At 44.7% G+C, this 24549-nt stretch overlaps 2 protein-coding genes and 1 long non-coding RNA gene across 3 annotated transcripts; 1 reads left to right on the top strand and 2 right to left on the bottom strand.

The window, feature by feature from the left end:
- Positions 1 to 142: 142 nt before the first annotated feature.
- lrrc30a (leucine rich repeat containing 30a) lies at positions 143 to 1151 on the bottom strand. Its single transcript, XM_086129897.1, has one exon. The coding sequence runs from the start codon at positions 1149 to 1151 to the stop codon at positions 252 to 254; it is 900 nt and encodes a 299-aa protein (XP_085986023.1). The 3' UTR covers positions 143 to 251.
- Positions 1152 to 10454: 9303 nt separating this feature from the next.
- On the top strand, positions 10455 to 16021 carry rheb (Ras homolog, mTORC1 binding). The gene is made up of 8 exons (XM_086129908.1): positions 10455 to 10757; positions 12601 to 12672; positions 13473 to 13540; positions 13996 to 14078; positions 14151 to 14207; positions 14300 to 14347; positions 14424 to 14505; positions 15452 to 16021. Exons 1-8 carry the CDS (start codon positions 10706 to 10708, stop codon positions 15542 to 15544), a joined length of 555 nt encoding a protein of 184 aa, XP_085986034.1. The 5' UTR covers positions 10455 to 10705; the 3' UTR covers positions 15545 to 16021.
- Positions 16022 to 22825: 6804 nt separating this feature from the next.
- On the bottom strand, positions 22826 to 24260 carry LOC147194766 (uncharacterized). Its single transcript, XR_015102758.1, has 3 exons — positions 24182 to 24260; positions 23647 to 23809; positions 22826 to 22935 (listed from the first exon to the last, which is right to left on the bottom strand). It is a non-coding gene; the product is annotated as an uncharacterized LOC147194766 (long non-coding RNA).
- Between the last annotated feature and the right edge of the window lie 289 nt (positions 24261 to 24549).

Here is a 24549-nt window from a genome sequence, read left to right as displayed (position 1 = left end):
TTCTGCCGCCTCCTTTTAACCCTTAACTGCGGATTACGCTCACACGCGCGTTCCGCATAGCGCGTGAGGCGGTTGTAAATAAACGGCTACAAACCGCCGACGGCTCTTCGAATCTATTTGTGTGCCGCAAGATGCCTTGTGATGTAATACTGATAGTGGAATCTGCGTTGGGGCGGGTATGTGTTTTGAGGAGCGAGCGTCCATGTGTGCGCCGTTATGCGGGTGCCGGCGTCGCACCCGTTGATGGTGCCTCACGTAGGCTTGAGGTAGTTATACAGGGAGCTCAGTCCTCCTTGCAGTACCTCCTGAATGGGCTTGAGCAGGGGGTTATGGATAATATGGAGTCCCTTGTCCAGAGGATGGCAGGCGAGCCTCCTGAGCCCGATCAGCAGGTACATCTCCATTGGTACATTCTGCAGTTCGTTGAAGTCCACATTGAGGAGCTCTAAGGACTCCAGGAAGCACAGGGTCTTGGGCAGGGTGTGGATGCTGTTCCCCTCCACGATGAGGATCTTGAGGTTGACCAGGTCCTGGATCTGGTCGGCGATAGTCTCCAGGCGGTTGCAGGCCAGGTGGAGGAAGACAAGGCCCTTCATGCTGTAGACACAAGTCGGGATGTGGGCAATGCGGTTGTGGCTCAGGTTAAGCTTGGTCAGGCTGCACATGGCCGCCAAACTGCCGGGCAGACTGCTAATCTGGTTGTTGGCCAGGCTGAGTACTTCCAGGCAGGTGCAGGATCCCAGCTCCTCGGGCACCTCGCTCAGGCGGTTGCGACAGGCAAAGAGCACGCGCAGCTTCTTCAGTAAGCCGATTTCGGGCGGCAGGCTGGTCAGGTTGTTGCCCCACAGGTTGAGCACCACCAGGTTGTCCAACGCGCCGAGGGCCGGCGGCAGCGAGCGCAGGCAGTTCATCGATAGGTTGAGCTTCTGTAGCTCGCGCAGCTCCCACAACTCGGCCGGGGAGTCATCCAGCCCGCGCATGGCCAGGCTCAGGGTGCTGTAGCCAAAGTGCACCGTGGCGTGCCTGCGGATTCTCTCGGCGGCGGATGAAAGACTCGTCTGGTCGCTAGCGGTGCTCCTCCGACCTCCTTGGCTCACGCTCACCTCGCTTAGCTCCTTGTTGGAGAAGCCATGAGACTGTTTCCCGCCCATAGTGAAAAAAAGTCCGCATTTGATTCCCTAACGCCGAGTTGTCGCTCTCCGGTCCTCATCGGCGATGGTATCGCCGAATCCTCCCTGAGCTAATATGGCACTGTGGGGGGGCCCTTGCGCGTGTTCTGCTCGTTACAGACAAAGTGCCTGTCTTACAGGGTTTCATTTCCCAGCTGGTCCTGTCATTTGTCAGGTCCACAGATAGAACCGTGGCCCCCTCCCACTCCACAAGTAGGGGGTTCCGTGTCAATGCCATGACCTCAGACTGAGACGTAGGGGGCACATAGGCTACATCTCAATTCACATGCTTGTGTTGAACTGTCCACCCCCGTCCCTTAAAAATAAAATAAAATAAATTAAGGCACAACCAATGACCGAACGTAATCTCCTTTGTCCGGGACAATTGTTTTCTAGTCGCGACTTAAACCTGACACAGAGGAGGCAGCAGTGAAAGTAACACTTCTCAGAGTCATTAATGGAGCCTCCTGTGCAGACACGCATGCCGTTTTTAAAACCTCAAGTGCAAAAAGGACATGGAACATCCCACTAAGCTTCCCGGAAAAGGTTGACCGCATGGCGCAGTATCTTCCATTTGGTCCCTGAGGGGCAACTGTCATCGTCACAGCTTTCACACTTTTGGGGAAAATTGACTCCACAGAGCCACCTCAACTTAGCAACATGAAATTCGGCGGGCATGTTGCTCATGAGAGAAAAGTTTCAGGAACCCATTCCTGAAGAAAAAAAAGGAAGTCTTGCATTTTTGTTTGAAGCGGCCACTTTAGGGGCCAAGAGACTGCTGCGAAATATGAGCCCTGGACAGAATTTAAATTGCATTTATTATTTATTTATTTTTTTAGATTTTACTACCGCCCCCTACTGACATGGTGCAGTAATGCCACTTCTGACCTGATGATTTCTTTCAAGCATGATTCCTCTGTCTCACGCACCCCCTAAATTCACTTCCATTCATCAATTTTTACGTGAATAGGTAATAAAATATGTTTTCCCTGAAAAGTATCCAACCGTCTCTGTAATTATTTTCTGCGGCGAGAGCTGACCAAAATGATCACCGCATCAGGAAAAATCAACCATCACGTCATAGAACTTTTAAGTTTGTCCGACGCGTCTTGATCGAATTTTCCAGCCCGAAGCTCCAAAACGGGGGCCGCGCTTGACATCGGCCTTAGTCATCGTTTCTGCTCGCGTGCGGTAATCAAAAGAACTTGGTTGACAGTGAGCAGCCGTTTCCAACACCGGAGTGCTTTCCATATCGACTCGCAGCTACATCAGCACTTATGAGTGACAGCTGGAATATTGACTTTGCGGAATTGGACATGAGAGACAGTTTGCGTGACCTGCAGCTTGTCACAGCATTTTATTTATTTATTTATTTTTAGATAAATGATCCATCTTTTTTTTTTTTTTGTATGGCATTTTGACGAGGAGAAGCTGTGACTTTATGGTTTTGGAGGTTTGGAAGATGGTGTTCCATTTGAGAACCAACACAAGTTGAACCCGGAAACTTCTTGCAACAGTGCTGACACACACCATTCGACCTCCATCAATCTTGGTTAGTTAGCATGATGGGTTTGCTTTGCGTGGCCTGCAGGTTTTGTCCTCAAATTTGCCAACATGGAGATTCTTAACTTCCGCAATGCTCCATTAGGGTGAGAGATGTGTCCACCGGTGTCAATATTCACACATGCGCCTGCTGAATAATTGATGATGATCAACTCGGGCACTTCTCCCCATCCTATCGTCTCGCCGACCCTAACTTGTCTGGTGTTCTAACCTAAAGCGCTTCTGCGGTTGGCCGTGCGTCCTTCGGGGGAAGTCATGAAGAGACACTAAAAGCTCAAATGTTGGCAGGCGCTTCTCACACTTCAACGGGCCTCAAGGTAGATTCTGTAGTGGCGGGGCCTCGACTGTAATGAACGAGAATTTGGGGGCATTTGAGATCCAATATATTGGATGAGCATCAATACCTAAGAAGTAACTCTGTGTCCCAAAAAAAAAAAAAGTTGCTGATCCCTGCTTTGGTCCCCTCATAAGTTCCATTTCCTGTTCCATCATTATCATTGCACTGTTCTGATTTCATATCGAAAATATTTTTATGTGTTGGCATGACAAAAAAAAAATGCTCCCTGGCACCAAGCCATTGTGATCCAATCCACTTCGTCTTGAGCATCGCATGCATCACCCTGACAGGCTGCGCTCATTTATTTATAAGAAAGATGACACCTCAGCTGTGTGCCGACAGACCCCCGCGGTGGCAACATGAGGCTCGCGTCACACGCAATCAAATATACAGAAAAGGCTTTCCTTGCTCAAAGTGGGGTGGCGCGGGAAGTCGGACTAGCGAAAGCGCTCAATCAAAGCCGGAAAAGATGTCACGATGACACAAGTGGTTGCCAAAAAAAAAAAAACAAGGCTTCATTACTCTTCATTACAAACACATCCTTTATTCCATGCATGCTTTTTTTTCTTCACACCCCGGAGGAACAGATGTGCGGAAACAGCTTGACATTTAAATGACAGGGAAATGGGATCTACCGTCCCTCGCGGATTTGCCAGGCACCTTTTTTATTACGACGGGTCATTAGTGCCTAAATGAGAACCGGCAGAGTTGCGTAGCCTCAAGGGTGAGAAAAATGATCTTGTGTGAAGGGTTATCTGGTTATGTGGCACCACAAAGACTTCGCATGGTCTTTCCCTTTGCAGACTCACCTGACAATATCCATCCATTTTCCGAACCGCTTGATCCTCACTAGGGTCGCAGGGGGTGCTGGAGCCTATCCCAGCCGTCTTCGGGCAGTAGGCGGGGACACCCTGAATCAGTTGCCAGCCAATCACAGGGCACACAGAGACGAACAACCATTCACGCCCACACTCACACCTAGGGACAATTTAGAGCGTCCAATCAGCCTGCCATGCATGTTTTTGGAATGTGGGAGGAAACCGGAGCACCCGGAGAAAACCCACGCAGGCCCGGGGAGAACATGCAAACTCCACACAGGGAGGCCAGAGCTGGAATTGAACCCGGTACCTCTGCACTGTGAAGCCGACGCGCTAACCACTGGACTACCGGGCCGCCACCTGACAATAGCCAGTACAAAAGAGATCAAATCATATACATTCTGGCAAAGCCTCAAAATGCATCTATTTTCACCCCGATATAAGCTCTTGCAAAAACCGTATGCATTTTTGAGTATGCCATGGCCCCCGAAAAAAGCGATCCATTCATCAGAAATGTAATTAGACCTGCAAGCAGCTATGAACAGATTGTCGCATGCCCCTTTATTCATGGTGAATCCTCAAAAAGGGTCAAACTTATGATGATAACAATTTAGTGTTGCCCACGTGTTGAGAATAATTGGTACATTTGCATGAATTTCCAAGTAGAACGCCGTAACAAGCCCTAGACTTCTTCAAAATGGTTGTTTCAAACCTGAACTAGTTGCCAGCCAATCGCAGGGCACATATAAACGAACAACCGTACGTGCTCGCACTCGCAACGAGGGACAATTGAAAGTGTTCAATCAGCATGTTTTTGGAATGTGGGAGGAAACTGGAGCACCCGCAGAAAACCCACGCCGGCACGGAGAGAACACGCAAACTCCACACAGGAAGGCCGGAGCTGGAATTGAACCCTGCACCTCTGCACAGTGAGCCCGACGCGCTAACCAGTCGACCACATACGTTAGATTCCAAACCTAAAGATTAATTTGCCTTCGCTATTTTTTTTTTCACATTTACAGTGTTCAGTTTATCGAAGTCTAAATTTTATTCGAAAAATTGTCATTGCAGATACTTATTCAAAACATGTATATGCAAAACAGTTTTCGATGGGTACAAAATCGCGTTTGGCGGTGCAGATAATGGAGTCATTTTTACATTGTCATTCGCTACCTTTGAAGCCAGTCGGCGACAAGCGAGCCTAAACAAATGAGATAAGCATCCTCCATGTTCTTGGAATATTGTTCTCCTTTCTTATCAGATAAGTGAAACTCTTGCAGCCTATTTTGTCATCCACTATTTTCGCTCCAGGCTGGCTGGCTGGCTATCTGTTATGAGAGATCGGGGACCAGATACAAACGGTCTAACAAAGTGGGCCGACGTGATGAATGGACGATAACGACACCCGGGGGAGAGCGCCATCCAGGTTAATTCCGGTGTATCGAGATAACATCTGTAACATGTGCAGGAAAGCTAACCGGTGCAGGAAAGCTAACCGGGCTCAGTAGTGGATCGAATCAGAGTCTGCTGACGCGGCAGAAAGCGAGGACGATGGCAACGTGACCGTGCGGGCGAGAGGCGAGTGATGAAGCACCGCTGAGGAGCCTAAATGAGTCCCACAGCCCCGATGTTAACGTTGCTGTGAGCATAGCGGTCGCTCCGTTTGAGTCATCTTGGTGAGAGGACCTGTTAGCGGAGTCAGTTGACGGGGTTGGCCCTGTACTGCTTCCTCGAATGGAGCTTCTTCAAGGTTTGCAATTTGCAAATTGTTTTGGTTTGCAAAAATGAGCCAGTTGGCTTGATTGAAGACTCGAGTAAAAACTGTCCAAAATGCACTTTGTTTACAAACAATAGATATATGTAATAATAATAAATGGATGTTTGGTTAACATGCTACGTTGATTTGGACATACGAAAAACATGCTAAGGGGTGGTCCAGTGGTCCAGTGGTTAGCATGTCGACCTCACAGTGCAGAGGTACCGGGTTTGAGTCCGGCTCCGGACACCCTGTATGGAGTTTCGATGTTTTCTCCGGGTACTCTGGTTTCCTCCCACATTTGCAAAACATGCATGGCAGGCTGATTGAACACTCTAAATTGTCCCTAGTTGTGAGTGTGAGTGCGGATTGTTGTTCGTCTCTTTTTGTGCCCTGCGATTGGCTGGCAACCGGTTCAGGGTGTCCCCCACCTACTGCCCGAAGACGGCTGGGATAGGCTCCAGCATCCCCCGCGACCTTTGTGAGGATAAAGTGGATCGGGAAAATAGATGGATGGAAACATGCGAGGACTAAATTGTCTTTGGTTACAAAAGAACGTGGGTTACATTGATAGAAGATGCTACATCAACGTTGTCAAATTTGGCATTCAGTTCATCGAAGATTAAACTTTCTTCAGTTTCTAAATTTTGAGTGTTCCTTTCACCTGCCATGCATGTTTTTGAAATGTGGGAGGAAACCAAAGTACCCGGAGAAAACCCACGCAGGCACGGGGGAGAACCTGCAAACTTCCACTCAGGAAGCCACAATCGAATCTTGCACCTTTGCACAATGAGGCGGACATGCTAACCAGTCGCCCATGTTTGATTTTAGTTGACAAACTTAAGCTTTCACTAATCATGCAGCGACGAGTGTTTTATGTTAGCTCGAAGCACTAAGTTGACCTAAGTTGCAGATTTTGTGAACAACTTTGTCTTCCCACTAAGCCGTCCTCTCTTTTTGCCTGGTTTTGAGGCCTTTGAGTACGTTCCAGTAAATTATCACAAATTTAGTGACTCTGCTACATAGCAGGGCAGCGGGGGTTAGCTTGGCGAGCTTTACTAATGAGCTCTGGAGCAGCGGGATGGCACTGGGAGAATTCTTGCTTTGAAAACGGCAGCAGAGGCTCCGCGTTAGATGTGCTGTACGTTGACAGTGGTTGGAACGAGGCCTTCAAGGTACGTCAGGTGTGATGGACCGAGCTATATGTCAACGCTCTCATTTCCATCCGTTTCGGTTGCGCGGCGGATTATTGTTCTGGCACGGCCGCTTCACAAAATGGGATGTGACAATGCTCCCTCCTAGAAAATGCCACTTGCCAGAGCGTTTCACTGCCACAAATGTTTCACGCCACACTAATATGGTAATCACTGGATCGCCCCCGACCCCACAATGGCACCTTGTGAGGGCTGTCTTTTCAGGCCAAGCGTGACTCTGGACAACAGCCAATCGATCAAGTCCAAACAGCTTAAAAAATGAGTTATTAAATTCATAATTGTGCACGTAGAAGGAAAAGAGCTGCGGAGATTCTCTTGTCAGGAGAGCACCGTGCACACGCTGAGACGGGAGCGCCTTCTTCAGAGTTAAACATGCCATTCTGTTTTTACGAGTGTGGGTCCAGGTGCCCATCGGTGGCCCCGGTCCAGCTGGAGGATGTGGTCGATTCGCTTCGGCTGGCATGCTGGCTGGCATACTAACAGACTGTGACAAGGCTTGAGCTCCTGCCTGGTGTCCATGAGCAGTTGCAGGATTACCCGAGGTAACGTTGAAAGTCGCACACAACTACCTGCCACTTTTTCGTGGGTGTCAGCAGTTTCCCCAAAAATTGAGAAACAAAATCTTTTTTGGGTATGTATAGATAGATAGGGCCCGGTAGTCCAGTCGTTAGCACGTCGACTTCACAGTGCAGAGGTACCGGGTTCAATTCCAGCTCCGGCCTCCCTGTGTGGAGTTTGCATGTTCTCCCCGGGCCTGCGTGGGTTTTCTCCGGGTACTCCGGTTTCCTCCCACATTCCAAAAACATGCATGGCAGGCTGATTGAACGCGCTAAAAATTGTCCCTAGGTGTGAGTGTGAATGGTTATTCGTCTCTGTGTGCCCTGCGATTGGCTGGCAACCGGTTCAGGCTGTCCCCTGCTTACTGCCCGAAGACGGCTGGGATAGGCTCCGGCACCCCCCCCCCCCCCCCGCGACCCTAGTAAGGATTAAGCGGTTTGAAAAATGGATAGATAGATAGATAGATAGATAGATAGATAGATAGATAGATAGATAGATAGATAGATAGATAGATAGATAGATAGATAGATAGATAGATAGATAGATAGATAGATAGACAGATAGATAGATAGATAGACTGTAAGTTGGTCATTTTGTGCCACTTGAAAAGGCTTGAAAAATGCTCAAAGGTCGCCTGTCAGGTTCGTATAGCGTAGAGAGTAAGGTACTCTATGTTGGTTTCTGCTTGTTCCGCACCCTTGTTACCTGACCAAACAGAATCGAGGGAATCAAGATCAAATGGCGTTCTCACTACAACAGAACCTCGCCATAGTCAGTTTGGTGCTCTTCCACCAGCTCGGTCAATCCGTGTTCGGGTTTATTTGCTTTACTTAACTAAGCAAAACGCTATTCTGATTAAAACTTGTTAAAGGTTTCCAGTATGAAATCACCCTCATTGTCTGGGGCATCATGGAAGGCCTCCGCGTCGCAAAGAGCTTAATGTATTATTTCACCGAGGGTTGTTTTAAGCCTTTTTATTAAAGTGAAACAATCTTGTCATGCACCTGTTGCCAGTTCTGCGGAGGGGTATTTATTGTCAGGCTGTGTCAGGCTGTGTCAGCACACGCTAATCCATGGCCACTATTACCAGCGTGACCTATTCCTGCTCTTCATTTTGTGGATGTGTGGTGATTGTGCCGTAGGTACCACACACACCTTTCTCCATCCGCTGTCCACCTTTGTGATACCCAATGTCACAGAAAACAAATGCTTCAACTGATGACATGCTGGTTTCCTCCCCGTGCGCTGAAAAGTGTGTGTGCAAGTAATTTAGATCTTGTTGACGATGGCCTTGTCCGTTTTTGGTGATGAAGTGGTATAGGGTGGTATGTCTCGCATGTAGTGTTTGGGAGGAGTGGGGGGGGGGGCATTTGAAACATGGGGGCCCTCTTGTAAACGTCAAAAGAAGAATGGCCATCCTCTCACCACCTTTGCCTGGAATTCCACCATCTGCCCGCGGGCTTAACCCACTAATTGTGGCCTCACTTCCTACGCCATTGTCGCATGCCTGCGGCTCGCTTTTCCAAACCACGGTTATATTAAGAAGCGGGTGTTTTAGTGGAACGGACGTCATGCTATCAAGTGAAATGATCTGTGTTTGTGTTTTAACGGTCGCCGGATTGATGTGCCTGAGGTTCCTGTGGTCGGAGGTTTTGGCTGAGTCTGGCTTCTTATTAGATAGTTCCAAGTAAACAGTAGTTAGAATGTGACGTGAGGTTGTCATGGAAATGTACCATATATCAAGTAGAATCTAGTTTTGGGTTTTTTTGTCCAAGATTGACTGGCGCTGAGTGGGTTGTATTTGAGATGTGTGGTGTAATGGGGACCTCTAGTGGCTAACTTCTGTCATGACAACATAATGTATGTATTCTTGAGGGGAATTATTTTCCTTTGTAAATGGTTTAAAAAAATAAAATCTATTTGACTACAAGTACTACTCCTCAGCTAACGACTACGACAAATAATGATAAGGATGACGAGCAAAATCACAATATTACGGAGCCCCTAAAGCGACAAGAGGACCGGGTTGATATGACTTGTTGACAGGATTCTTACATGCTTAACATAGGATACCCAGAGTGTTACTTAACAGTCTAAAATAATCTACTAAGATAATTTAAGGACATAAAAACTAATCGTATACCAATGATATCTGACATGGGAATTCACAGCAGGTTGTCAGTGAAATCCATGAGTATTTTTAAGAAAAACAAAACAAAACAAAAACAAAAAAAGAAATGAAATAAACATGTTAGCAATTTTACCTCCAAAATGCGCTTACTGGTGAACTAGGGGGCATTTTCATCGTACATGTGAACTCGTGGGCATTTTTAATTACTACTGAACGAGTGTGCGTTTTCAACTTAAATGTTCACTAGTAAGCTTTAAAATTAACTTACCAGTGGGCAGTTTTGAGCTTACATGCTAACCAATAAACTCTAAAATAAGCTTACTCGTGAACGAGTGGACATTTTTAACTTGCTTGTGAACTAATGCAGTGAACTTGTGAACAAGAGAAGAAATTGAATTCAAACAGTGGCACTAGTGGTCTTAGTGGCACTGGCCAATTCTTGCTTGGAAAAAAGGTTCTGAACCTCAATGGGACCAATAATACATTATCTAATTCAAATTGTATGAAATCCAGCAATTTATTGCCAAAATGATCATTCCCACTGTTTTATACTGCTGCTGTTCCTACTACTAATGACAGTAAAACGTACCGTAATAACATATATTCACCACAATGCACACTGCGTGTTGCAATATGTAAATGAAATCTCGAATGAAAAAGGGAATAAAATGGCATGATAACGTCGTGCTCGCAGCAGCATCCATGCTTCCTGACCCCTCAAAGATAGAAACGACATTGCGTTCGCGTCACGACGCTCGCGTTGACCAATCACATCCTCGACCCAAACCCCTTGTTTATGACGAACGGCCGCGTTGTCCAATCGTAGCCATTCAACAGCACTTCAAGCACGCCTTTTTCCTGGGTCTAGCCAATCGGGGAGGAGCCGTAATTACTAATTCATTACAATGCGAAGGGGAGTGACGCAGTTCTCGAAAACGGAAAGCTTCTTCCACGCTTTCCCGCGTATGACCTGAAATTAACTCCGCGAATCTCCCCCACGCGGGTTGAGGGCGACGAAGCTCGAAGGCAAACACCGCCACCGGTTGCGTGGACTTGGGGCTGTATGTGCCAGCCGTCGCGTTCCTTGGGATTCGGGTGCCATTCCGGTTGGAGGTTGCGGTCGAACCGCGAGGACTCGATGCGATAACCAGGGCGAGACATGCCGCAGCCTAAGTCACGAAAGCTCGCCATCCTCGGCTACCGATCCGTAGGTGAGAGCCGGTCACACGACGAGAACGGCCGGTCCTCCCCCCGGGGAAGGGGTGCCTGCTTCGGCTGGGGCTTGGCTGTAGCGGGCCCTACATAGGGTCCTCGCAGCATCCCTCCCTCTGCCAGGTGAAGGCGGCCCCGGCAGCAGGCCTCCGCCTTAAAACCGAAACGGCCCACATTTTTGGCATACTTTCGCCGTCAAACGAGAACAAAACCACACCACCTAGGACAATGCTTGACGAGCGGGTGGCTTTGACGCATGACTAGCCGGTTATGTCACCACTAGCACGTCAAACAAGCGCAGTTTAGACGCGGATTTAAAAAAAAAGGAAGGAAAAGATGGAGGGTATCCGAGCGTGATGGATGCTCCAATATTCACTTAGTATCTTTTTTATCCATACTAATGGTAATTACTCAATATTCCTCCAACAGTAGGAAATGCTTGATTTACACTTAAGCAGAGTACCTGGCGTTTATTATCGGGGTATGGTGTTTATATAACTATTTAATAGCGATGCCCAATACACTGGGTTGGGGGGAATAGACACATGCTGAGAAATACATCTTTTTTTCAATAAAAAAGATAAACCTTCAAGTTACAGTTGTATCAAGACAAAGTTACGGTTTAAAATCTGGGTGTTGACTTGCTAGGCAAGTGCTCAGCGGGTTTCAAGCCAGGGTGAGAATTTGCATTTAGGTTTCTTGTGACGTTTGGGGTTACAATGTAGGGTTTCAAGCCATGGTTAAAGGGGAAGTCAAGTCAAAAGTTTTATTTGCATTAATATGTTCTATGCAGCCCCCACAAGTCTAAACCCGGCATTCTGATTAATATTGCGTTAAATTCAACAGAAAAATCCAACAATTTCTATCCATCGCAGATGGACATTTTGCCACATGTCGAGTGAAAATGACATCACATGATTAAGGCCACATGAAACGTGTAATCACGGCTCACCTGTTTTCTGGGTTTGGTCATGTGGCATTCACGAGCTGAGCCCTGAGCACCTGTGATGTCATTTTCAGTTGACAGGAAGTGGCAAAATGGCCACCCCCGAGATGGATGAAAATGGGTGGATTTTGCATCTGAATTCACATCCCACAAATGAAAAATTCATCAAAATATCACACTTCAGACTTGTGGGACTGCATAGAGCATATTATTGTAAATGCAATTTTTTCACTTGACTTCCCCTTTAAGGTTTCAAATTAGGGTTCCAAGTCCGGGTATGGGTTTAGTGTCTCGAATAGCAAAGGCAGTAGTTGAGGAAATAAGGGACCGATTGGCGCGAAAGCCATTACAGCAGTCGAGGAAAGTACGGTTTCAGTAATTTAGGCAGGGCGTTTACAAAGTAAGAGCGGAGTCCAATATTTCATGAAATACTGTACAGTAATTTGGACGGGCTCTCTATTAGTGCGTGTGCCACTATTAACCCTTTCATGCACCCTGTAACCTGAGAACATGATAAGCTGTTCACTGTAGTAACCGCTGTGCCTGAAAGGGTTCATGGAAATAGAGTAATTGGGTCGGAGCCTCTGTTAAAGAAGAGTGCACTTTTTTGGGCAACACGGTAATTGGGGCATAGGGGCATTCATTTTAAATAAAGGCCACTATTTAACGTTTATTATAATTGACGTCCATAGTAATATACTATTTGGGGAATGGTGTCCACTAGAACAGAGGCGGCTATTTCGGGAAATTCAGTCGGAGTAGTCATGTGAACTAATTATATGAAGGGGGAAAAAAAACATGAAACGAAAATGTCAAGTGATGGCTGAGTCGTGGTCACCTCCAACTACGCGCGTCCGATGATTTCTCAGATTTTTCATCTTTTTTTTCTTTTACAGGGAAGTCCTCTTTGACCATTCAGTTTGTGGAGGGTCAGTTTGTCGACTCCTATGATCCGACAATAGAAAACAGTAAGTACAGTACTTGGTAAGGAGGATGACAGTGTCATTTTTTTTTTCTTGGTCCTACTTGCCATCAAAAATTTGTTCTGAATTTGCATCGGGATTTGCATAAGGTTAGCAAATGAAAACACATTTTTACACATGTGCAATTCTTTTACACCATTTAAAGCAGTTCTCAGATGTCTTAGTCCTGGAAGATCAGGATCATTATCGGACTTCTGCAGAGCTTGCCGATGAAATTTGAATCAAGGTGTTTTGGAGGAGGGAACCATCTATAACGTGCACGATAGCGGCCCTCGAGGACCGGACTTGGACACCCCTCTCTTGGTGCCATGGGTGTGACACGTTTAGTTGCCCGAGTCTTCAAAAAATAAGTGCATGCGAATCCAGACATTTTCATTGTGGAGGCAACAGAAAAGTATATTTCATCTTGTTAAAGTATTTTGAATATATATAAGATGCACATACTTTCACCGACCACTTGAGGGAGCGTGCGGACCACTCGTGTACAGACACAAAACTCATTGCTCAGTATTGTCCACATATTGGACACGATAGCGCGTTAGCGTCGTTTAGCCATTGCATGAAAATGATGGATCTTAACCCAGCGGAGCTGCCACCATTTCATGGTTCGAGAAACTCAAGGTGGGATGTGTCTGGTCACAGATAACTTGTCAGCAGTTAGCGTACAAGCAAAGTGTCTCCGCCAGGGGGCGGGATGGATCCACTCCGAAGAGCACGTGGAGATGTGTCACTGTCAGAGATGTGTTACTGTCTGATGCCTTTTCTCCTTCTTTGTCCCACTGCAGCGTTTACTAAAATGATCACGATAAACGGCCAAGAGTATCATCTTCAGCTGGTGGACACAGCAGGACAGGTACTACTCACTTCCTGTATACGTCAGGCGTATAGAATATAAACCACAATAGTGGCTGCGGGTATGTTATGCATCCACTAGATGGAGCTACGCTAAAGTGAATACAATACAATTATAGCTTTATTTATATGGAGCTTTCACAACCATTGCAGCTGTAACAAAGCACTTTACAGAACATCTAAAATACTACGTCCAAGAAATCTGAATATTGATCCGTATTTAAGCCGCATCGGATCATAAGGCGTACTGTCGGCTTTCGAGAAAATTTCATGCTTTTCGGTGCGCCTTATAGTGTGGAAAATACGAGACTTTTGCTTCCTTTGTGCTACGATATCGCACAGTCATCACGATACGAGTTTAGCATGATGCTAATATTTGGACAAAGTAAAATAATAAAAGATTGGGGGTTGGGTGAAAAGTGTTAGTTTTTAATCGTAGTATTTCTGTCTCCACAGGATGAGTACTCCATCTTCCCTCAGACGTACTCCATAGACATAAATGGCTACATCCTGGTCTATTCCGTCACGTCCAATAAAAGGTGTGCTTCACTTCCGCAAGCCGTTGGAAAACATAGCGGCAACATGACTGATGAAACAGACATTTCTTGCAGCTTTGAAGTGGTCCAAGTGATTCACGAAAAACTGCTGGACATGGTGGGGAAAGTTCAGTGAGTACCACCGCGGCATCGACTTGTTTTGAGAGCGAGCGTATTTCCAAATGGTATGAAAACGGGCCACTTTTCTTCTCCCGCGCTTACAGAGTTCCCATCATGCTGGTCGGAAACAAGAACGACTTGCACATGGAACGGTATGCCGTCAAGCTATCCGCGCGGTCGACGGAGGCGGGTGTTCCTAATGTTTTGGCCCTAATCTTTTTGTTCCAGAGTAATCAGCTGCGAAGAAGGGAAAGCATTAGCCGACTCCTGGAACGCTGCCTTCATGGAATCCTCGGCTAAAGAAAACCAGGTACCGGGTGAAAATATCTGGCACGTATCAGGAGAATTTGTCAGTTGTTTTAAACATAAATACTCCCAAATATGGGGATATATATATATATATAATGCGGCCCGGTAGTCCAGTGGTTAGCACGTCGGCTTCACAGTGCAGAGGTACCGGGTTCGATTCCAGCTCCGGCCTCCCTGTGTGGAGTTTGCATGTTCTCCCCGGGCCTGCGTGGGTTTTCTCCGGGTGCTCCGGTTTCCTCCCACATTCCAAAAACATGCATGGCAGGCTGATTGGACGCTCTAAATTGTCCCTAGGTGTGAGTGTGGGCGTGGATGGTTGTTCGTCTCTGTGTGCCCTGCGATTGGCTGGCAACTGATTCAGGGTGTCCCCCGCCTACTGCCCGGAGATGGCTGGGATAGGCTCCAGCACCCCCCGCGACCCTAGTGAGGATCAAGCGGTTCGGAAAATGGATGGATGGATATATATATATAAGATTGCAGCTACCAAAACATATTCATGCACATTAAATATGATATTTTGTGTCTAATGTTACAAATTGATATATCAAATTTATGTCAGAAAAAATAATAAGTTGTTGTTTTGCATTGTTACATTTCCGATTTCCTGTCTCTGGTGCGGTCGCAGCAGCCCATGTTAAATAAGAGCCGAGTTGCCTCATGTCATCATAGATATGGGAAAAGTAGGGGAAAAGCATCCCGGTAGTTTTTAACCTGGTTTTAAAAGCATTTACACTTAATTGCTCAGTTTTGAATCTTGATTCATTCGTGTTATTCAGTCTGATAATCAAAGATACAAGCGAATCGAGTGACCGTATAACACCCCACGTAGAGAGAAAATTCTATGAATTCAATTTCAGTGCCCACCATTTGGGATCGTTGTGAATCAGGCCGAGAGAAGCCTCCAAAAGCACATCATGAACAGCAGCTGTGTGCCACTGTCTGTGCAGACCGCCGTGGAGGTTTTCCGCAGGATGATCCTGGAGGCGGAGAAGATGGACGGCGGCGCTCAGCCCGGCAAGACGTCTTGCGCCGTCATGTAGGGGGAGGCCACAACCAACGTAACTCAGCGCGCGCACATGCACACATACACACAGACAAGACAACTGCACTGCACTAGGATATCCCGTTTTACTTGAAGGCTAGTTAACGCCACTTCTCCTCCACCACGCCGGGTCCTGAATATCCTCCATGACTCTGGAACCTGTTATTTATCAGAATTGTCATCCATGTTTTCCTTTTGGGTGTGCTTGGTGCAGAAGAGGGACGAGTGGCGCTCATGAATTTCATCGCAAACCGTGTCTCCAAACAAGCCCCCCGCCCCAATCATATGATCTTGACAATAATAACTCGAGAAAGCTGATGTTTCTTCTGGTTCATTTTACTTTCCATATAGCAGTAAGTGTCAGCCAAATAGTCGGAAACAAAATAAAAACGTCATTCATTTTTTAAAATTGAAAATGTTGTACAAATGTTTTGGATTGTAATCATTAAAACCAAAAGTGGTTATGTAAAAAGCATTTCTCTGCTCTTTCTTCTCCTTTTTTTTTTTTACTCTTCATAGATCCTTCCAAACTTTATGTTGTAATTTCCAAAAGTGCGGTGAAAGGTCTAATCGAAGTAATTCCCTTTGGCCATTTCCTGAAATAGTCCCAAATATTCAAAAATACAGCAATATTCTGACAAAAATCGAAACCGCATATAGGGCTTATATGACAAAGAACAAAAGTTAAACGTTGCTTTATTTCAACCAAAATACCTCATTCAGAGAGCAATATTACACATTTGACAATGTAATATTAGTCTGCCATGTCGGCAAAAAAAAAATAAAGTGTCTTGCAAATTTGACTTCCTCGAGGCTTTAACAGCCATTTATCAATCATCATATGAAAAGTGACTCCACCAAGGACAAACTGTTCATATGTTTGCGAGCTAATGACCTTATTTGAATGTACAGTATATGTAACATTTGCAGAAGCCAAAAGCGCCACGGGGGGAAAAAAGTAATGAATAAAAAGATATAGATGAAATGTCTTTTTTTTTTCTCAGATTAAAAAAAATGGAAATCACAAAGACAATGCCTACCTTTGTCGAGACCTGTCGCAGAGGCACGGCACGCACTTTTGTAGCGCGTTCACTATCGTAGCTCACGCGTACCATTTTAAAATGCTTCTCCCGGCACACCAGATTCGCATTCTTTGCCACTACCCTTGGTGAATTTTAAATGAAACAAACTGAATGAGAATAATAAGAACAATAAATGATATACCGCAACAGCTCTGATCGCAAACTGCAATTGTAACCTGCTAGCCGCTAACAACTTCCGGTGATGCGGGTCACGGGCCACCGTATGTTAAAGGTGACCTGCTTTTTAAATTTAAAAAAATGCTTTTAAATTTTTTTTTAGTGAAAGTGAGACTAGTAGGATTCTAAGGGTGCAGTGTGCTCTCATCCAAAAATATATCATGTGAAAAACACGCACACAGTCACAAAAAATGTTTTGTGGTTATTCCCCCCCCCCCCCCCCTCGACACCCCTCGCAATCGACTTGTCCGCGAGCTCCCTGTCATATTGGGCATCCCTGTGCTAAAAGAATAAAAATCATGATGTTGGAAAAATCACATTCAATTCAGAAAATATTTTGGGGGAGGAAGAATATAACCGGAAGGGGTGATAAAATTCTCAGGGAAAATTCGTATTTGTTTTCATTAAAAAAAAAAATTCAGAAAGAAAAAAAAAGTCCCAATGTTCTGAAATACAGTCAAACCTCGGTTTTCGAACGTTTCTATTCTCGACCAAAAATTTCGAGGGTTTTTTTTTTGCCTCGGATTACGACCGAAAATCGGTTCTCGAACAAACTGAGCGCTTGAATGCACCATTTGACTCCTCTCGCTTTCCTTACACGAGGAAGAAACGCTTCCTCGGGTAGACAAAGAAGTGACGCTTCCTCGTGTCGCTTTCCATTGTGAGCAGACGTGTACAAGAAACATTTTTATTTTAAAAAGAGCGTGGTTCCGGTTTTCGAACAAATCGGTTTTCGAACAGCCTTCTGGAACGGATTATGGTCGAAAACCGAGGTATGACTGTATTCAAGAATGAGAAACATGTCACAAATCTTACAAGATAGTCAGATTTTCTGCACGAAAAATAGTTACTATTACAAAAAACCATCCTAGTATTCGGGGACTAACATCATATTTTTTTAAGGAAAAAGGTTCCCGTTATAAGCAATACACATGTCTTGTGTGCGCAAAAATGAATGCAATCATCATTTATGCTAATAAAACCATACCCTAAGAGTCACATTTAAACCTCCTCCACCCAGAACAAACTGCTCATATCGTTAAAAACTGGGTAATTATGACAAATTGATATCTGTAACATATTTGCACAAGGTATACAAGAGGGCCAGGAGAAACAACATAAGCTCACTATATAAGAGCGAACAACCACGACCGCTTCATCAACCGACTTGCAGAAATCCATCAAGACAAATCGTCAAGGTAGGTTGACATGATACGATACCATGTGGAAGATACTACAGCTCTAATTTCATTTTAGATACTTGTCAAGCTGTGCACCCCTTTCAAACTCCAGATACAGTAGTTGGTGCTCATATAACTTTAAAAAACCCAGCCCATTTTCCTTTATTTTTGCGCTCTAACCATCTTTTTTTTTTCTTTTTTTTTAAATGAAACATTTTCAAGGATGAATTTTAAGACTCAACCTCCCTAACTGCATTTACAATTCTAATCTTGTGAACCCCCGGGGGGTGCGTGCAGCACACAGTTTTGGTCCGTGTGCAGAATTGTTTCTCTCTAATTCAAATTAAAGTTAAAAAGGATTTGTTTAAATTTGGGGAAAAACGGATATAACGACCCGTTGGTGCGCCCCCGTTCTTCACCATCTCGTGTTCTGTCTCTCCCAGACCGCTGTGTTGACCATCAAAATGAAGATGATGATCTTGGCTTTCGCCGTCGCCCTGCTGCTTGTCGCAGGTAAAGGTGTCAGTCCTTTGCGAGACTCCCGATGACTTTGGACAGCATCCGTCCATCTGATTGGTTTTGATTTTCGATGGTTCTTGTTGAGGAGCAGGTGCCGAACACCATGGCCATCACCATGGTCTCCACCATGGCCATCACCATGACCTTCACCATGGCCATCACCATGACCTCCACCATGGCCATCACCATGGCCTCCACCATGACCTTCACCATGGCCATCACCATGATCTCCATCATGATCTCCACCATGATCATCACCATGATCATTAGGCAGATGCACTCCAAGTCGAGTCAGTATTCCCCTTTTCACGTGTATATTTGATCCACGTATTGACGGTGTGATCGGAAGTTTGAAATTCTTCTGCTTTCTGTGACAGGAGTCGAATCAGAGTGCATCCAAGGATCCTCGGGCCTCGACGTCCTTAGTAAAGTTGTTTTGCAGAGCATCAGAAAAAGCAATAAAAAAATGTACAAGTGAATGTTTGGAGTATTTTTTGAGTGTTGTGAATAAATGGACGCAATACGATGTTTTGGTATCAGGCTTATTTCAAGGTACTGAGTACAGAGTTGTTGGAAACAAACATAGTCTGGGGGGGGGGGGGGGGGGGGGGTGTTCCAGTGAAGAGGTAGCCAAAGCCCAAAAGTTATTTCAAAGAGAAACGGTTTTACAAAGGATGATGATATTAGAGGGCAAAACACTAATATTCGTTAAAAAAAATCAAATTAATAATAATAAAGGAAAAAGAGTAGAGTACTATTCCAATTCTAAAAGAATAAATGTATTTTGAGGAAACGTGTAAAGACTTTGGGAGAGGGAAATAAGAATTCAAAAAAGAAGAAAGAAGTCATGATTTTCTGAGAAAAACAGTCATATTCCAACGAAAGAAATTTGGAATAATAGAAAAAGATGTAAATAGTAATGTCCTTATATTCAGAGATTTGTTTGACATGGGGGGGGGGGGGTTCAAAAGATGTCTTGAAAAAGTCCCAAATATTCAAAAATACAGCAATATTCTGACAAAAAATTGAAACCCCATAAAGGTTTGGACACAATCTGAAAAAAAACATTTCAAGGAAATTTCCTAAATTTTATTGCAATCGGAAAAATTATTTTGCAAATTTTACTTCGAAAGCCATCCATCAATCATCATATGAAAAGTGACTCCACCAAGGACAGACTGTTCATATATTTTGGAGCTAATTACCTTGATTGGATGTACATGTAACATTTGCAGAAGCCAAAAGCGCCACGGGGGAAAAAAGTAGGGAATGAAAAGGAATTTCCAAGATTTAAAAAAATGGAAATCACAAACACAATTCCTACCTTGGTCGAGACTTGACGCGGAGGCATGGCACGCGTAGCTCACGTGTACCTGTTTAAAATTGTAAAGAATAAATCAATGATATTCCGCAACAGCTCTGATCGCAAGCTTCAATTGCAAACTGCTAGCCGCTAACAACTTCCGGTGATACGGGTCGGGGGCCACCGTATGTTAAAGGTGACTTACGTTTTACATTAATAAAGTATTTTAAAAATATTTAGAGTGAAAGTGAGACGAATAGGATGCTAAGGGTTCAGTAGTCACTAATACAAAAAAGAATCACGGTAATAACACGCACACAGTAGCACAAAATGTTTTCTGGTTGTATTTTTTTCCCCTCGACACCCCTCGCGATCGACTTGGGACCAGTCCGCGAGCTCTCGGTCGCATTGGGCACACCTGTGCTAAAAGAATAAAAATCACGATGTTGAAAGAATCGCATCCAATTCAGAAAAAAATATTTGAGGGGAGGAAGAATATCACAAGAAGGGGTGATAAAATTCTCAGGGAATATTTGTATTTGTTTTCAGAAAAGAAAAGAAAACTTCAATAAAAAAAAGTCCCAATGTTTTGAAATATTCAAGAATGAGAAAAATGTCCCAAATCTTACAAGATAGTCATTTTTTGCACGAAAAATAGTTTCTATTACAAAAACATCCTATTATTCGGGGAATAACATTCTATCAAGGAAAAGGGTTCCCGTTATAAGCAATACGCATGTCTTGTGTGCACAAAAATGAATGCAATCATCATTTATGCTAATAAAACCATACCTCAAGAGTCAAATTTCAGCTTCCTCCACCCAGAACAAACTGATCATATAGTTAAAAACTGGGTAATTATGACAAATTGATATCTGTAACATATTTGAACAAGGTATACAAGAGGGCCAGGAGAAACAACATAAGCTCACTATATAAGAGCGAACAACCACGAGCGCTTCATCAACCGACTTGCAGAAATCCATCAAGACAAATCGTCAAGGTAAGTCGACATGATACGATACCATGTGGAAGATACTACAGCTCTAATTTCATTTTAGACACTTGTCGAGCTGTGCAGCCCTTTCAAACTTAAGGATCAATTTTAAGACTTAACCTCCCTGACTGCCTTGACAAGTTAAAGCGGATTTGTTTGAATTTGGCGAAAACGGATATAACGACCCGTTGGTGCGCCCCCGTTCTTCACCATCTCGTGTTCTGTCTCTCCCAGACCGATGTGTTGACCATCACAATGAAGATGATGATCTTGACTTTCGCCGTCGCCCTGCTGCTTGTCGCAGGTAAAGGTGTCAGTCCTTTGCGAGAATCCCGATGACTTTGGACAGCATCCGTCCATCTGATTGATTTTGATTTTCGAAGGTTCTTGTTGAGGAGCAGGTGCCGAACACCATGGCCATCACCATGATGTTGTCACGTTGGGCCCGAAGCGACAGAATAATCGCTTCGTGCACAACTAGTGGAGGTAAGTGGATCCCCGAAATAGCAGACACAGAAAAGGAATTTTGTCATAAAAAATGAGATTTATTATAACACAAAAATCCCCGTCTAAACGGACAACAGAAAACGCTGGTCAAAAGAGGGCCAGAAAATAACAACGAGGCAACAGAAAACGCTTGCGAAACAAAAATGGCAAGGAGAATGTTCTTAAGTAAAATACTCATTAAACACGAGAGGAATATCAAGGTACGCAAAAATAGTCAATGGTCATATAAGTCAGAGTTGTTCTTAACCGAGAAGGAATAGACGCTAGCAAATGGCACGGCGTGGAATCCTCCGGCAGTGAGCTGACTGTCGGAGCGCCTAAATATAGCAGGTGCAATCGTCAAACGAATGGGTGGCAGGTGTGCAGGCGGCAAGCAAGAACGCCTGCGCCCTGCTGTCAAATACGGAACGTGGCAGTTGTCCACCGTTTGCCTCTCCATCATGGACAACATCATGATGTCCACCGTTTGCCTCTCCATGATCTCCATCATGGTCATTAGGCAGATGCACTCCAAGTCAAGTCAGTCGTCTCCTTTTTCGCGTGTATATTTGAAACATGTATTGACGGTGTGATCGGAAGTTTGAAATTCTTCTGCTTTCTTTGACAGGAGTCGAATCAGAGTGCATCCAAGGATCCTCAGGTCTAAACGTCCTGAAAAAAGTTGTTTTACATAGCATCAGACAAAAACAATAAAAAAATGTACAAGTGAATATTTGGAGTATATTGGGACCAATATGATGTTTTGGTATCAGACTTATTTCAAGGTACCGATTACTAGTGAAGGCTGCCGATACCAGCAAAATTAGAGGGGATTTAAAATAGCAGCGGAAGCAAGTTCCCCCTTTCATGCACCCCGTAACCTGATAGCATGATAAGCTGTCCATTGTGGTAACCGCTGTATCTGAAAGGGTTAAAGTTTCAACAAGTGTAGCCAGACGTGGACTAAAGTTGCACCGTCTGACCTGAGAAGATTCATGAGGGGAATCTGCTTGTGGGCGATGTGTTGGTTTTGCCAGGTGGCTGCACACCACACACCGTGCGATTTTCAACTCGCTCTCAAACACAACATACATCAGCACGCGTTCATGTTTAAACATCCATCCATCCATCCATTTTCCGAACCGCTTGATCCTCACTAGGGTCGCGGGGGGTGCTGGAGCCTATCCCAGCCGTCTTCGGGCAGTAGGCAGGGGACACCCTGAATCAGTTGCCAGCCAATCGCAGGGCACACAGAGACGAACAACCATCCACGCCCACACTCACACCTAGGGACAATTTAGAGCGTCCAATCAACCCGCCATGCATGTTTTTGGAATGTGGGAGGAAACCGGAGCACCCGGAGAAAACCCACGCAGGCCCGGGGAGAACATGCAAACTCCACACAGGGAGGCCGGAGCTGGAATCGAACCCGGTACCTCTGCACTGTGAAGCCGACGTGCTAACCACTGGACTACCGGGCCGCCATGTTTAAACATCACCAACAAAAAAGGAGTCCAAAGTATTCACTTCATTTTTTTTTTTCAAACATTTTTTTTAATGCTTTGCAAGCCAACTAAAATGAATGGATGATGGAGGAGCCTTGACAGCATTCAGACCTGATGCACTCCTGCCGCTTTGGTCCACCTGTTGGAGAAAGTTCAAGAGGTTCAGATTTAAGACTTTAGCTCTCTTCACTCTCTCTCTATCTCTCTCAGTAATTCAACAACAAATATTTGAAGACTACACAAATAACAACGCCCATCAATTAGGTCGCATCAATGTACCAAGTGATTTTCTTTCCCACTCCTACAAAACCAAACTCATCAAACATACAAAAAAACGAATGAGCGAATTTCATTGTGGCCTCTTCTTGGACTGCAGAGGATCGAAATGGGACAACTTCCTGCGGACCGTGTGACTTGTGGAAAATCTCAGTTTTTCAGTGGGGGAAATGTGTAGGGTAACAAAACTAATTGAAAACCAACAGCATGAATGTCAATTAAAATGTTTTTTTTTTTGGTTTTGTCTTTATCGATAAATTGAATTTAAAGCATAGTTGGGATAGATAAAGCATAACACAACTATGTAAAAAAAAGTTACATCTCTAAGGGATTTTAAAAAATGATATTTTACGATGGTGTCTAATTTTAGGAGGTGGGGACGGGCAAAAATTGTACTTTAAATTGGAACTAAACTGGTCATTTGTTCTTTTATTAAAAGATACCATTAAGCCATTTTTTTTAACTAGGCCACCTGTACCCTAAAATATTCTTCATTCATTTTAATTTATTATACAGAATATACCATTAGTACCAGACATAAAAGACTACAGACTGGAGTATGACTGAGTCTCACGTCTAATCCGCTGTGAGATGATGGCGGATGCGCCGGCGGAGGTTGTCGCCATGTCTGTCTAACTGGCCAATCACACCAGGGTGGCCCGCCGGGGACTGATCTCTCTTGGCAACCAAGGAAACCATGTGAATTTGGTGAATGCCATGGAAACGATCCCCCGCACCTGAAGAAGAACCCCCAAATTATGAATAATCATCAAAAGGACATCAGTCCTTACTCCGCTTGGTGCGGAGTAAGCGATGCTTTGCAGAATGTGAACTACCTCAAAACGTGTGGTAACTTGAAAATTCTGCTGAATGGCGTTTGCACCAACTGTTCAACAAAATCGAATGAAATGAAAACTACCTTAATTCAACACTGAACCTTTTGCGACCTTTTACTCGGTTCTTCCTCGGTAATGCCTTCGCTATAAAACAAAATCCTACTCCAGCCTCACTCGTCTGTTCAATACACATTCCCGGGCCCCAAGTAAGTGCTTAGTTAGCTTCCGCCTTGGGCCATCTGTGGTGATGTCCCGTCAGAGACATGCACTCACCGACTGCGAAGAGCAGGAAAACGCTTAAAGCCAAGAACAGCAACTTCATTGTGCTGTTCAACACGAGCCGCCTGTGACTGAGAATATTTGTTTTTACAACAACAGAAATGCTGTAAAGAAAGCAAACCTCCTGAAAACAAGACAAGAAAATTTATGTCTACCTACCTTGTTGATCTGGAGGTTTCACTATGTGCCGTTCAGTGACGCCAATGTGTTATCGGTCACCTTTTTTTTTTTTTATAGCAGCGCTTATTGAAATATCATGTTTACACATTCCAATTTCGATGAAAGATGCGCCCGCCCTTTGTCCTCAAGCATCTTGTTTAATATGATAATTATTCATGAAATGAAGACTTCAAAAGATGATT

This window comes from Hippocampus guttulatus, chromosome 14, assembly GCF_054856545.1.
Source record: "Hippocampus guttulatus isolate MCC_2025c chromosome 14, RoL_Hgut_1.0, whole genome shotgun sequence".
In the NCBI taxonomy this organism is placed as follows: domain Eukaryota; kingdom Metazoa; phylum Chordata; class Actinopteri; order Syngnathiformes; family Syngnathidae; genus Hippocampus; species Hippocampus guttulatus.
The sequence above is the reverse complement of the archived record's forward strand: the minus strand, read 5'-3'. Positions and strand labels throughout refer to the sequence as shown.